The 14,955-nt window shown below is 36.0% G+C and overlaps 1 protein-coding gene across 3 annotated transcripts in view; it reads left to right on the forward strand.

The window, feature by feature from the left end:
• The window catches only part of SLC25A40 (solute carrier family 25 member 40), a 53,775-nt gene that overhangs the window by 30,602 nt on the left and 8,218 nt on the right, over positions 1-14,955 (forward strand). For 2 of the 3 annotated variants that reach the window (XM_045793336.2, XM_045793338.2), the window contains 4 exons: positions 6,385-6,452; positions 8,169-8,293; positions 9,092-9,265; positions 11,966-12,075. In XM_045793336.2, the coding sequence (XP_045649292.1) occupies positions 6,385-6,452; positions 8,169-8,293; positions 9,092-9,265; positions 11,966-12,075 (477 nt within the window). The remainder of the gene's footprint in view (positions 1-6,384; positions 6,453-8,168; positions 8,294-9,091; positions 9,266-11,965; positions 12,076-14,955) is intronic. The other variant, XM_045793337.2, reaches the window with a different exon arrangement.

A 14,955-nucleotide genomic window follows, 5' to 3' on the forward strand; every position in this document is an offset into this window, starting at 1 on the left:
GAAAAAGTAAATGTTTGGTAAACAGGTGTGTGCTGGGCCACACAGAAGCAGTGGGACACAGGAATTTCAACAGACTTTGCTGGGTTCCTCTCTGTCTACCACACCTAGTTTATATTACGCTATAGTTATCTACGGTGATAGCTCCCTTCCTAGAGCGGTTCCTCTTTCTAAACTCTTTTAGACAGAGGGAAGGTTTAAAGGTTCTTCCTGAACCTTCTGTTTCTTGAAAATACTCGGCCTAAAATAATCTACGTGCCAAGGAGTCTCATTTTGTAGTGCCAAATTTTGCCCCCCATAACAGCATTGAGTCATTTTTTTAACTACTCGTCAGCTTTTATCTTTTAGTTGATATATTTATACTATATTTAATAGTTACAGATACTGTAGAACTTAACCCTTGTTAAAAAACAAAATTCAGCTGAGTAAATTTGAAGATCTAATTGGCTTTATTCAACAATTCATGACTTGGGCGGCATTGCATCTAGCAAGTAGAAAGGAGCTCTGAGGAGACTTTATAGGTAGAAGACTTTTATAGGCAGAAGAAGATGGAGCTAGGAAGTTATTCTAATAAAGAGTTACAGGCAATGTCACCTTCCTCTGAGGGAAGTTTGGGGTCTTAGGCAGATTACCTCACTAGTGCTAACTTGGTAATTACACATTGACTGGTTAAAGGTCATGATCTTGGGAGAGGCTGAAACTGCAGTTAGGTTAGGTGGCTAAGTCAGTGTGCTGATGTGGGAGTTAGCATAAGTGACTCCATTTTGGGCCTGTTGTCTCATCATTAACAGCCTGCCATTTTCTTTTTGGGTTTTGTTTTTTGGGCTTTTTTTTTTTTTTTAATTTTATTTTTTGAGAGAGAGGGAGAGAATGAGTGAAAGAGAGAGTATGAGTTGGGGGGAGGGTCAGAGGAAGAGGGATAAGCAGACTCCATGCTGAGCAGGGAGCCCAACTTGGGACTTGATCCCAGGACCCTGGGATCACGACCTGAGCCGAAGGCAGATGCCTAACTGACTGAGCCACCCAGGCACCCCTTCTTTTTGTTTTCTGTTGCTGTTTTATTTTTCCTCTCTTCTTTGTGTTACTTGAACATTTTTTAGAATTTCATCTTTGTAGAGTTTTTGTGTGTATATTTCTTTGCTGAGGCTTCCTAATTTTTCATTTGTTTTGGATGTGTTCATGAATGATCACTCAGTGATTTTTGTGTTGACTGCTTTATTTTTTTAAGGATTTTATTTATTTATTCGACAGAGATAGAGAGCCAGCGAGAGAGGGAACACAAGCAGGGGGAGTGGGAGAGGAAGAAGCAGGCTCATAGCGGAGGAGCCTGACGTGGGGCTCGATCCCATAACGCCGGGATCACGCCCTGAGCCGAAGGCAGACGCTTAACCACCGTGCCACCCAGGCGCCCCTATGTTGACTGCTTTAAAATCTATGTCAGATAATTTTAATATTATCTCATTGTTATCGTCTGTTGTTTTTTTCATTTAGTTTGACATTTTCTTGGTTCTTAGAATGAAAAGTGATTTTTTTATTGAAACCAGGAAATTGTATATTATGTTGTGAATCTCATTTAAACATTCTATTTTAACTGGCTTTTTTGACACTTAGAGGAAGAGGGGTGCCACCTTGTTAGCGCTGGGTATAGCTGGAAGTTCAGGTTCCTTACTTAGCATCCACAGACACACCATGTTTGGAGGACCTCTTTACTGCTGAACAGGTGCTATGATCTGAATGTTTGTGTCTGCCCAAAATTCATATGTTGAAATCCTAATGCCTGAAGTGATGGTATTAGGAGGTGGAGCTGAAGGTGATTAGGTCATGAGGTCAGAGACCTCTAAGGAATTAATGACCTTGTAAAGGAGGCCCAGAGCACCCTTGCCCTTCGACCATGTGAGGATACAATAAAAAGAGACCTGGAAATGGGGCCCTCTGACCTAGCTGGCACCCTGATCTGGGATTTCCAACCTCCGGAAATGTGGGAAATAAATTTCTGTTGTTTATAAGGTACTTGGTTATAGCAGCCCAGACAGAGCAGAGAGGGAGTTCTGGCTTCCCTTAGAGTTTGCACTGACACTGGTGGGGTGATCGCATTCCTCTTGGGTGACGGTGAAAGCCCTAACTCCTCTCCGCTCCTCCGACACTACCAGCAGAATGCTTGCCGTATTCATCTTAGTTATTTTAGATTCCCAGTCTGATAATTCTAAAGTCTCTGCCGTGTATGAGTCTGGTTCTGATGCTTTGTCTCTTCAAACTGTTTGCCTTTCAGCATACTCTGTATTTCTTTTGTTGAAAGCCACACGTTGTATTGGGTTAAAAAAAACTGAGGTCAATACAGCTTTATTGTCAAGTGATATGTTTATCTGATTAGAAGTAAGGCTGTTTACTGCTTGTTGTAGCTTTGTTGTCCCAGAATAAAATTCCCTCCAGTGTCCTCTTTTTTGTCTTGCCTTTTATCTTTGAGTTTCCCTGGAGACTCTGAGGCTTGTGGTTTTCTCAAAGTTCTGATCCTCTGTTGTTTTAACAAGAGCTCCGCAGATATAGATACGGTGATGAGGTATGGAGGAAGAGAAACATTCTATAGTTCTATCACTACGTCTTATTCTTAAGGAACATGAGTTGGGTGTTCTCTTGCCCCAGGTTGGTTAGATTTTGGTAAAACTGGTGGTTTAGGCTCTGCTAAAATAGTTTCCCTTGAGTCTAGGTTTTATTAAGGAGAATACAGGTTTCGGGTATATTTCAAAACTGGTTACATTCCCCCTACCCCAGCTGGAAGCAGGAGCTTTTTCTCTGATCTTCACAGTGAGAATCTGGTGTAGAACTCATTGAGCTAAAATTCATGAAAGTGTGAGGGGGCCCCCCTCAGTTTTTGATCCTCAAGGTCACTGAGCTTTCAGCAATTTGTTATTTATAGTTTAGAGTGTAGTTATTAATATTGGCTCTAATTGCAGGCTTCTACTCTAGTAAGCTATGAGTCTCTGTATCTGACTGCTTATCCAGTTGTCAGGTAGCAGTCTGCCCTCTGACTTCAATTGTTTTATAAATCTAAGAGGAGTTATTAATTTTTCAGTTTGTTGAGCTTTTTTCTTGTGAGGACAAAAGTGGCAACTATGTCCTTCAGAGTGCTAAATTTGATGTATCCCAATTTTTAATATCAGTCAATTGAAATATTTTCTAATTTCCCTTGTAATTTCTTTTTTTGCCATGGTTATTTAGAAGTGTAATATTTATTAATAATTGGATATTTCCTAGAATCCTATTGTTTCTGATTTCTACTTTTATTCCAGTCAGAGGAATGTACTCTAAATTTACAGATTTTTGGAATTTTTTGAGTCTTTCTTATTGGCCCTACATATGATCTGTCTTGGTGAATATTTTATGTGCATTTTAGAACCTATGTTCTGCAGGCATAGTGTCCTGTAAACCATTAAGTCAGGATGGCTGATGTTTCATTTAGATCTTCTGAATTCTAATTTTTTTTAATCTGTTGGTCACTGAAAGAGTATATAAAAATCTTCAATTATGATTGACAGTTTGTTTCTTTTCACTTTGAGTTCTCTCAGGTTTGCGTCATGGATTTTGAATCCCTGTTTCAGATACCTTATGTTTTTCTGATATATTTTTATTTTAATGAATTGTCTTTCTTTTTATCACTGGTAATATTCATTATTTTGAAATCTTTTGTCCGATAGTAATGCAGGCACTCCAGCTTTCTCGTATTGTTTATAAGGTGTATCTTTTTCCATCCTTTTACTCCATGACAGCATAGAGCTGGGCCTTGTTTTTTTTTTTTTTTTTTTTTTTTTTTAGTCCCCTCTCTGACAATCTCTGATTTTTATTGGAAAACTTAGCACTTACCTTTAAAGGAATTCCTAACATGATTGGGTGTCATTCTACTGTCTTTGTATGTTTTTTGCTATTTGCTCCTGCTGTTGTTGCTTTTTGGTTTTCTTCTCCTTTCTTGCCTTGTTTTTGATTAGTTGAATTATAATAATGTTACACTGATTTCTCTATTCCCATTTCTAGGGAGACAATTCTCCAAGTCTTTCATGTTTCTACGTATCTTGTGAGCAAGGTGCTGACTGCCCTCAATATGTTCCTTACCATCTTTTCCAGGATGCTTGTATAGTGAATAACCTTGGAAGATACAGTGTCTCCCTCTAGAGCAAAGGGCAGGTATGCTCACTGCCCATTACAGAGGATTTGGGTCCCCTCAGGTCAGATTTCCCTGCTGTAATGAAGGCCACTGTGTGTTCATATGTCATCTAGCCTTCTTCACATTGTCCTGTGGAAATTGGGGCTCAGGAAACTCATACAACAGTGCTGATACTCTGGCTGCTGCTGTTGCTGTGAGTAATAAACTGTCCTTTACCTCTTAAGCCAGAGATTCTTGTCTTCCACCAGCTCTCATGATACTATGGCAGGCTGACTGGTTAATTTGCAAGTAGAGTACACGTACTTAGACTGCTCACGGTTCTTCAGGATTCACCCTGTCCCTTTGTGCTGTGGCTTCGTGTACAGTACATCTTTGTACGTTACAAATTCCACAGCTCACTGTTAGAATTGTTTATTTAAAGAGTCTTACATCTTTTAAAGTAGTTAAAAGGAGAAGGGGGGGGATAAATGTTTCATATATAACCATATATTTACCATTACTTCTTTACTTCCTTCCTCTTTTGAAGATCTTAGTTGCATCATGGTCCTTTCTCCTGAAGAACTTTTTTTCAGCATTTCTTTCATGTAGGTATTTTGGCAGTTTTTCTCTCAGTTTTTGTTCTACTGAAATGTCTTCATCAAGCATTTTTGAAGCCTATTTTGGCAGGATACAAAATTCTGGCATAATTTTTTTCAGCACCTTAAACAGTCATTCATTACATTATCTTGTGACCTTCCCTGTGTCTTATGAGAACTCATCCTTCATTCGTATCATCTGTTCTCTAGATGTATTTTGTCATTTTGCTTTTCTCCTTCTGTTTTCATTGTCTGTTTTTATTTTGCTTGGGGTCTTTTCTGATTTGGGGCTCTGTAAATTGATCTCTTTCACTTATTTGGGGAAGTTTTTGGCCATCATTTCTTTAGGTTATTTCCTATCCTGTTCTCTCTCTTTTCCTCTATGATTCCAAATAAACCTGTTTTACCATGTGGTCCCTGAGCTTCTACATTTTTCTTCATTCTTTTTCCTCCTCCAACTTCAGACTGAAGATCTGTCTTCAAGTTCAGTGACTATTTGCTGTTTCCTATCACTCTTAAGCCCACTTAGTGAATTTTTTATTTCAGGTTTAAAGTTTTCATTTGGCTGTTTTTTATGGTAACTATTTCTGTGCTGAAATTCCAAATTTGTTCATTCATTGTATATCATCTTTTAAGTTTTTGAATAAATTTTTTAATAGCTGCTTTAGAATTCTTGTCTGCTAATTGTATCATCTGAAATTTGTGTTGGTTTCTATTGACGTTTTCTTTATGGACACATTTTCTTGTTTCTTAACTATGTCTTAGGAATTTTGATTGTATAGTGGACTTTATGAATGATGCATTGTAAAAACTCTGGATTTCTTTTGTATTCTTCTAAAGAGTCCATTTTGTTCTGGAAGGCAGTTAACTTTGGCTGGATTCAGACTCCAAAGTCAGGCTCCCCTGTGTTGGTTTGCAACTGAAATTTCCACTCAGCCTTTAGCTGCTGCTTATTTGTTTGTTTGTTTGCCAGGACTTTGTTGTCTTGCTCTAGGATTGTGTAATTTATTGATGAGCCAAGTTTGCTGGCTGATTCTGTATGAAAACTTTGGGGCTTATGCTTTCTGTAGGGCCTCCTTTTCCTACCTAAGTTTCTGAGTATTCTGTCAGCCTGAATTCTGTGTTTGCCATCTCAAGCAAGTAAATGTGCTATTCTTTGCCACTTTTCCAGGCAAAAAGTTGCAAATTTGCAAATCTCACTCATTGCTCTTTGTCTTTTAACAGCAGACTTCCCACTGATTTTTACCTGCTTTTGATTCCTCTCCAGAGATTTCAAGTACTGGGTTTAAATCATATTTTCTCAGATTCTATAATTGGTTAGGAGAGTTAATCTGACCAATTCTCTGCCATTACTCGATTTCCTTTTTATAATAATCTTTTAAAAACTGGGCATCTAAGCCCTAAGTAGAATACTCTATAGCTGAGTAACATAAATTTTATTCTGTAAGCAGAAAGTATCATTCAGAAATGTTTTACTTGTATTTGAAAGTTGAGGAAAATTCCTCTTTTTTAAAGAAAAGATATAACACAAATCTGAGAAGTTCATATTTTGGAAGTAAATGTTTGAAAGAATAAAAGTACCAGTCATTTATCAAAAAGTTTATATATCAGGCTCAGGGATATATTTTGACTACTTTTTTTCTATTATAATTTTAGGATGCCTTTTTGAAAATCATTAGAAATGAGGGCATTAAATCCCTATGGAGTGGCCTTCCCCCTACCTTGTAAGTTGCAATTTAATATTCTCTCACTAAGTGATGATTGCTGTTTTGTTTTGCCTTATAAGTGGCATGGTCATATAAAATTGTGCATTTATAAGATTGGGACTTTTTCATTTTCTGAAGCATTGTTTTGTGAGTCCCACAACCACCCACACATTTGATTATTTGTTAGAAGTATTCACAGGACCTAAAGAAGGTTATACTCATGTCTGTGACTCATTACAGTGAAGGGCTACAAAGCAGAATCAGGAAGGGAAAAAGCACAACAGTAGCTGAGCAAGGCTTCCAGAGCCCTCCCTGGGGACATCCCATAGGACAGGCTTATTCTTCCAGCACTGAACTGCAGCGGCATATACAAAGTGTTTCTACCTGAAAATGTGTTTGAATGGCAGAATCTGGGGCTTATATTGGGGATTGATGACATAGGCAAATTCCTTCTCTGTGATCACCTGTGATTACCAAAACCCAGACCCCAAAAAGAAAGCAAATGTTTACCAAAAGTCACATCGTTTGCACAAAACAACCTAGACTGGTTGATTTGGTGCTCTAGACATACCAAAAAAACCTTATAGGGAATATTCCAAGGGCTACATTCCTTGGAATTGGCCAAAGGTCAAGCATGCAAAAGGTCCTCCTGAAGATAAAGATTTGGGCAACCAGGCCTGCTGTAGTAAGTCTTTGGTGCACAAGCATAATTTTTTTTTCATTTTCAGAAATTAAGATGTTATTTGAAATTAATTTCAAAAATTAAGATGGTGTTATTTGACTTTTTGTTTGTTTTACAAACATAATGATACTGTGATATGCATACTTTCCCTTTTCTGCATAATTTTAATTCTCTACTAACTAGCTATTATATGAGTTAATATGATAAACTAGTAAGGCTGAATGTAAAAATCCCAAATAATATCTTTCTTTGCTTCATTTTTTTTTAATGTATCTTTTTTGTGGAGCAAATTAGTCACTTTGAGGCATACATTTTAAACAGTGCCTAAGGTTATAAAGTTAGTGGCTGATCCAAGACCAGCAGTCAATTCTGTTTCTAAATTCTCATCAAACTTCACTGTGGAACATTAGGCATTTCAAAGTATGGTCTATGAATGTCCCTTAGACTATAAACAAACTGATTTCTTGTTGTATTAATATATATAACATGACAGTGCCTGCAACTTTGTGCTTAATTTTTTAATAATTTCCTTTTGATAATTTCATTTGAAAGAATATATTATGGGAATTTCCTCAAAACTATGCAACATTAATTGTAATTTATTTCTAGATACAGGCAGGTATGATACTCAGTCCGTCGTTCAAAAATATTTTGCAAATGCTCTTGCATTTTTTACTTCAGGGATTTTCGTGTTACAGTGAATGTAATTGGGAAGGAAGATTTTGGGAGACTAGAAACAATAGAACTAATCAAGGAGGTAGAGGAGTGTCCTCTTTAGTCTTTTCCTATTTTTGACCTGAGCAAGTGCTCTGTAACATATTTTCACAACTAGAATCTGAACTTCTGTAGGGCAGATACCTGTTGTACATCTTTTTGTTGCCTACTAAGTTAAACTCTAATAATTTTAAAATAAAGGAAAAATCGATGTCATTGACTGATTTGTTATGGTTTTTAGCTTATATACAATATAAGGATTTTAGCTTAAATTTAATAATAATACATTTAAGCCTTTTAATGGTTTTTATAAATCTTTTTGTTGGTGTTTCTAACAGAGTGATGGCAGTTCCTGCCACAGTTATTTATTTTACCTGCTATGATCAATTATCTGCTCTTCTGAGATCAAAATTGGGAGAAAATGAAAGTCGTGTACCAATTATTGCCGGAATTGTTGCCAGATGTAAGTAATAAACTTACTGTATTTTCATTCTGATTTCTGTTTAAAGCTGCTTTTAAAATTTTGACAGTCACAGATAATTTTGTATAAAATGTAGAGTATTGGTACATTTCGCATTGTAATTTGTACTAATTTGTTAGTATCTATACTCTAGAAGTCATATAGTATGTAGCAATTGCCATCAGAATAAGATGGGATCAACCCATCCCTGTTGAACTTTGGACAAAGAGTTAGATTTTAGAATGACATCAGATGTATGATATCGGATGTCAAGTTGATGTCAAATTGGTGCCAAGTCCTGAATCATTTTCCTTATAGACTCTGGGATTCAGAGTTTAATCAGAAGGAAATTTGCCTCTGTTCAAAAAGATAAGTTTTTTTGTGTTGTGGGAGTGAGGTTTTATAGTAGTTTAATTGATGTGTAATATTTCTGGAACTACTGGTGAAAGAGTTGAAAGCAGGGGTGCCTGGTTGGCTCAGTTGATGGCACACATGACTCTTGATCTTGGAGTTGTGAGTTTGAGCCCCACATTGGGTGTAGAGATTACTTAAAAAAACAAAATCTTAAAGAGTTGAAACAGAAAGAGCAAGGTGCATGAAAACGGACTTTTAAGAAATACCTTTATCAAGGGGAAAAAAATGTGCGCCCCTATGTTGGCATCATTAGATATTTGATTCTAAGGTTTGCAGACTTTTCAGAATGAAAGTTATGTATATAAAATGCATGAAATATTTTTGCATGTGTGTTTGCATAGTACCTGGCTTTGTTTTTGTTTTCTTATATTTGCTTGTTTGTATTAGTTGGTGCAGTAACTGTGATAAGTCCATTAGAATTGATTAGAACCAAGATGCAATCTAAGAAGTTTTCTTACAAAGAATTGCATCGATTTGTCAGCAAGACAGTGTCTGAAGATGGTTGGATATCCCTTTGGAGGGGCTGGGCTCCTACTATTCTTAGAGATGTACCGTTCTCAGGTAGGATTTACCTTAGTATCTGCTAAATTTTAGGTAGCATTTTCTTACGTATGTATCACTTTTGTTTTTTTTTTAAGTTCAATTAGCCAACGTGTAGTACATCATTAGTTTTTGATGTAGTGTTAAATGATTCATTATACATGTCACTTTTAAGTTAATTTGAAGCCCCTTAAGGCTAAAGGTAAGTTATCTTCTTTAATGACCACAAACTCCTAGTTCAATGTTAGGCTTTCAGATCTTTATGAGTCTTTATTGGACAGATAGTTTCTAATTCAAGCCTGATTTTCTGTTTTCCTTCTGCTTCATTTTTTTAAAGATGTTAATTGGTATATATTCACATTTAAATAAAACAAACTACCTTTAACATTGCCCTAAATGTGATAATTACTTAGGTAAGTGAACTACTACAAATCAAAATATAAAATGTGTTTAAGAGCACCTGTGAATTATATTGACTTCTACTTTTTCAGTTATTAGAGGTAAAAATCTTCCCCTTTAAATGAGTATCCTGTAAAACACTATTCTAAATCAGATAGGAGATTGTGCTAATTATTGAATTGTGAAGAGGGAGAAAATCATGAGAAAGAAGTGCAAAACTAACAACTTATAAAATGTGCATGCTTCAGAGTTCCTCTTTCTTTTTCCCTTTGAATTAATCCTTTTCTTGCGCTCTCTTCACATCTCTATGTATCTTGCCCTTTCCATTAGTATTTTTCTTCAGCCTTTTGTGTTCGGTTATGCGATTCAAAAATACAGATTCCTAGGCCAGTCATTTTTCTTCATTTTTTATCACATGATATTTGACACATAAGAAGTAATGTAGTATAAATTATGAAATATATTAATAAAACAAACACTTGTGAAGTCACCATTCAGTCTGTGAACTAGAGCACTGCAATTATCATGAAACTACATATATTCACCTCCACTGTCACATCTCCAGTGGTAACCACTATATTGAATTTTATCATCCATTTGTTTTTTAAAAAACAGTTTTACCACATGTGTATTATTGCCAAACAGTATGTTACTTAGTTTTGCCCATTTTTGAGCTTTAAAAAATGCTCATTTTACTCAATAATCTTAAGATTCTTTTTTGTTTCTATGTGAAACTTTTTTTTTCATTTTTACTCTCATTTATGAGTAAACAAGTAAGTGCTATTGTGAATATTTTTAACAGACTCGTGGTGTACACGTACAAGGATTTCTCCAGTATCAGATTTGCTAGTTCATACAAATATATACATTTTAATTATTACATAATGTCAGATTCTTTTCTAAAGCGATTGTATAGATCAGTACACCTACCACCTTCCTGTTCCTTCATTCCGTACCCTCACCAGTACTTTTACTGTGAAAGCTCTTACATGTTGTTTCTTTAGTAATTTAAAGTGGTATCTCATTTTAACTTCTATTTGGCTGATCATTAATGAGGTTGAGCACCATGTCATTGGCCATTCATTTATCCATAATTGATTTGCAGTTAAGAACTGAGATAAATATTCAACTTTATTCTCCCCTCATATGGATGGATGGTTATCCCAGCATCATTTATTGAATCACCACACTTGCTCTGGGGATTTGCAGTGTCACCTGTCACATTAGAGCTTCACATATGCATGCCGAGCCTCTGCTAATACTGCAGTGTTGTCTAAATTACCAGTGCACTATTAAAAATCTTAATGTCACCTTATTATTTTCCTCTAGAAATGGCATCTCTGTTATATAACTCTTCTTTGAAGTGTGTTAGTAGAGTTTTAAATTTTTCTTCATAAATATATACAAACTTTTTTTTTCTTTTTTTAGATTTTTTTATAGTTACACACACCACAACTTTGGTAACTATTTTAAAAGCTCTATTAAAATAAAAGTTCCAAATCTTTTTTGGAACACTGCCAGTGCAGTGTTACAATTAATTTTCCTGTGTTAGAGAATGTTTAATATTCAGCCAGTTTTGAAACTATTATTAATTTTACTTTGCCTATCTTCTGGATTTTTTGTATAGACATAAATATGTAAACTGTAACTATTTTGTTTCTTCATTTTTAATCAACAGAGCTTTTATTTTTTTTCTATCTTACTATGCCTCCTAGTTTTTGATGAATATCAATATATCTTGATGTATATCCTTTTCCTAAAGAAATCCCCTTTTATCCCGAGGTTTCCAAGAAATTTGTTTTAAAAATGAAAATGTGTTGAATTTTATGAAATGCTTTTCCATCAATTTTAGATGATCCCATACATAGTTCTTTTAATGTGGTGTTTGGCATTTAAAGGGTTTGTTACATTTACTACCTTTACATTCCTCTTATGATAACCCAGTTTAGTCATAGTATATGATCTTTCATGAAATACATCTGTTTTGGGTTGCTTTTTTTTTTTTTTTTAAGAATTTTTATACCTGTGTTAATGAATGAGATTGAACTGTAGTTGTCCTTTCTCCTACTGTTCTTGTCAGGTTTTGGAATTGAAGTCCTACTTTACTGTTTTATGGGGGCGGGGGGTTGTTTATAAGATTGCTAGAATATTTCTGAGAACTTCATTCCCTTTTTTTCAATCTCACCTAGTATGTGTGCCCAAGCAGAAAGTAGGGTGTGTCAGGGTTAGACTTTCCCTTTTCCTTTAATATATGACCTTATATCTTTAAAGTCCACATTTCGCTTCTAAATTATGTGTTCATTTCATTTTCTGTTTTTATAGCAATGTACTGGTATAACTATGAAGTTTTAAAGAAGTGGTTGTGTGCGAAATCTGGTTTATATGAACCAACGTTTATGATCAACTTTACTTCAGGGGCATTATCTGGTTCTGTAAGTTGATATTCTTTTCTTGTTAATATTCCAGAATAATGGTAATTGTCTTATTAAAACAGAATGAAAGATTATATAGCATTTCATATTTATTGAGATATCACTTTTGGGCTGCACTGCTTTAAAAATTTTTTAAGTATTGACTCTCCTGTTTCGAGGAAATAATTTACTAGCCAATAAATATTTTATTTTATTTTTTAAAGATTTTTTTTATTTATTTCAGAGAGGGAGATAGAGCAAGCATGAGTGGGGGGAGGGGGGAAGGGAGAAGCAGGCTCCCTGCTGAGCAAGGAGCCCATTGTAGGGCTCGATCCCAGGACCCTGGGATCATGACCTGAGCCGAAGGCAGACTCTTAACCGACTAAGCCGACCAGACACCCCTAGCATCTCAATATATTAAAAAGCACTTTGTGTCTATGTTTTTATTACATTACAAATACGTGATTGTTTTTCTGGAATTTCTTTTGATTTGTTAGATCATTGCAGTTATGATGATGTTTTAATTCGTGCTTTATTATTTACCAAATATTTGTCAATTAAATTAATGCCAGTAGACCTGGTTAGGTAATATTTCATAGAGTGTCGTATCATACGTATAATCAGATTGAGTAGAAGTAATTTCATCCTCTGCTGCTAATTCCTGTTTCTTTGGGAATGTTTTGGCCAAGTATTTCTTAAAAGAATTTTAACAGGAAAAAAACCAAAGAATTTTAACAGAAAAAAAACAAAGAATTTTAACATATTTTAGAGTCAGAAGGGAGGAATCTCAAATGGCCATTTTTAGGTAGTAGAGAGTTAGTTCACTGTTGCCACTCCCCCACATAATGTAGCTTTTGAGTGGTCTTTTACACAGATTCATATCCTCATGATCTTGGCCACAGAGTTTTCTTATTTCCACATACGTACAAAATGAATTTGGGATGACCTAGAGTGAGATGCTGACCTACTGGAACCAAATGAAAACAAGAGTGAAGGAGCATAGTAAAGGGATGGAGACCTGCAGGAAAATACTGGAATAATTGTACCAGAAAGCCTGGGCTAAGGAAGCCACTGTGAATTAGTTCAGAACTTAGAAATGAGTGTTGCCAGGCCTGGGGTCTGTCAGATTAACCCTGGGATTTACAAGCCTATGGAGACAAAAGAGCAGTGACTTTTTGAGTAATCTAAGTAGTTAAGAACCAGCAAAATGTTTTCATTATCCTTATTTTTGAGGTGATTAAATGTAACTTAATTGTATTGCATTTATATCTTAATCCAGGATGAATGAGAAAAAAATAAAATACTATTTATATAGAGAAATTCATAACAGTTGAATTACAAAACCAATTTTGTACTTAAATGCTTAATGTCTTTTTTTAAAAGTTGAATAATGTGGCACCTGGGTGGCTCAGTCGGTTAAGCGACTGCCTTTGGCTCAGATCATGATCCCAGGGTCTTGGGATCAAGCCCCACATCAAGCTCCCTGCTCAGCGGGGAGTCTGCTTCTCCCTCTCTCTGCTCTCTCTCTAATAAATTTTTTTTTTAAAGTTGAATAACGGCTTCAGAATGTTGTACCAACTTTCCAGTAATAGGAAGGAAAATTCTCTATTTCACTACTTCTGCTTAAACATAGGAAATTAAATTTAAAAAATATTTTTAATGATCTAGAAAGTATCTCTGCCTTTTGACTGTTTTCAAATAAAAACTTGTCTCTGCAACAGAAGAAGCACATCAGTGTGATGTTCAGGGTTTCTGTCACAAAACAGAAGAGCTAAGCCACATCATTTTAGAAAGTGTCAAAGGCTAAAAAACATTTATCACTACGTTTTGCTGCTACGTGCTAGACTGTGGAGAGGGAGAAATAATTGATTTTCACTTACCTGAGATCTCTGAAACATTTCAGTTCAGAAACTTAAAACAGCATTGTTGGGGTGAAATACAACGTAAGTGATTTCAGGGAGCATTTTAGGAGCATATTGTCAAATGTGAACTGGGAAGAAAACAAGTTTTTACTTTGCATGGCTGTTGTATCAAGTATTATGAGACTTTTTTTTTTTAAGATTTATTTATTAGAGAGAGAGAGCAAGAGCATAAGCAGGGGGAGAGGCAGAGGGAGAGGGAGAAGCAGATTCCCTGCTGAGCAGGAAGCCCGATATGGGGCTCGATCCTAGGACCCTAGGATCATGACCTGAGCTGAAGGCAGCCGCTTAACTGACAAAGCCACCCAGGCATCCCTGTTATGAGACATTCTTGAGGGAATTTATTCTTTCAAAAAACCTTCCTTGGAGCGCCTGGGTGGCACAGCGGTTAAGCGTCTGCCTTCAGCTCAGGGCGTGATCCCGGCGTTGTGGGATCGAGCCCCACATCAGGCTCCTCCACTATGAGCCTGCTTCTTCCTCTCCCACTCCCCCTGCTTGTGTTCCCTCTCTCGCTGGCTGTCTCTATCTCTGTCGAATAAATAAATAAAATCTTAAAAAAAAAAAAAAAACCTTCCTTGCTTAATTAGGTTATTATGAAAATAATCATTGATTCATTTTGTGGTATTTTTAAAGTGTGATTTGTGAACTATTGTAACTGTATTTGGATAAATATGTGGAAACCCATTAAGGAAAGGGTTCGTGTAAATTTAATTTTTTAATTCTATTTTTAAGACACTTGTTGGAAATTTTTAAATGCTTACTATATAATTGAGAAATTCTGCTTTAAAATGGGTATTATAGGGGCGCCTGGGTGGCTTAGTCGTCAAGTGTCTGCCTTTGGCTCAGGGTGTGATCCCGGCGTTCTGGGATCGAGCCCCACATCAGGCTCCTCCGCTGGGAGCCTGCTTCTTCGTCTCCCCATTCCCCTGCTGTGTTCCCTCTCTCGCTGGCTTTCTCTCTGTCAAAATAAATAAATAAAATC

Source organism: Ursus americanus, chromosome 3 (assembly GCF_024610735.1).
Source record: "Ursus americanus isolate L20-20 chromosome 3, mUrsAme1.1.p, whole genome shotgun sequence".
Taxonomy (NCBI): domain Eukaryota; kingdom Metazoa; phylum Chordata; class Mammalia; order Carnivora; family Ursidae; genus Ursus; species Ursus americanus.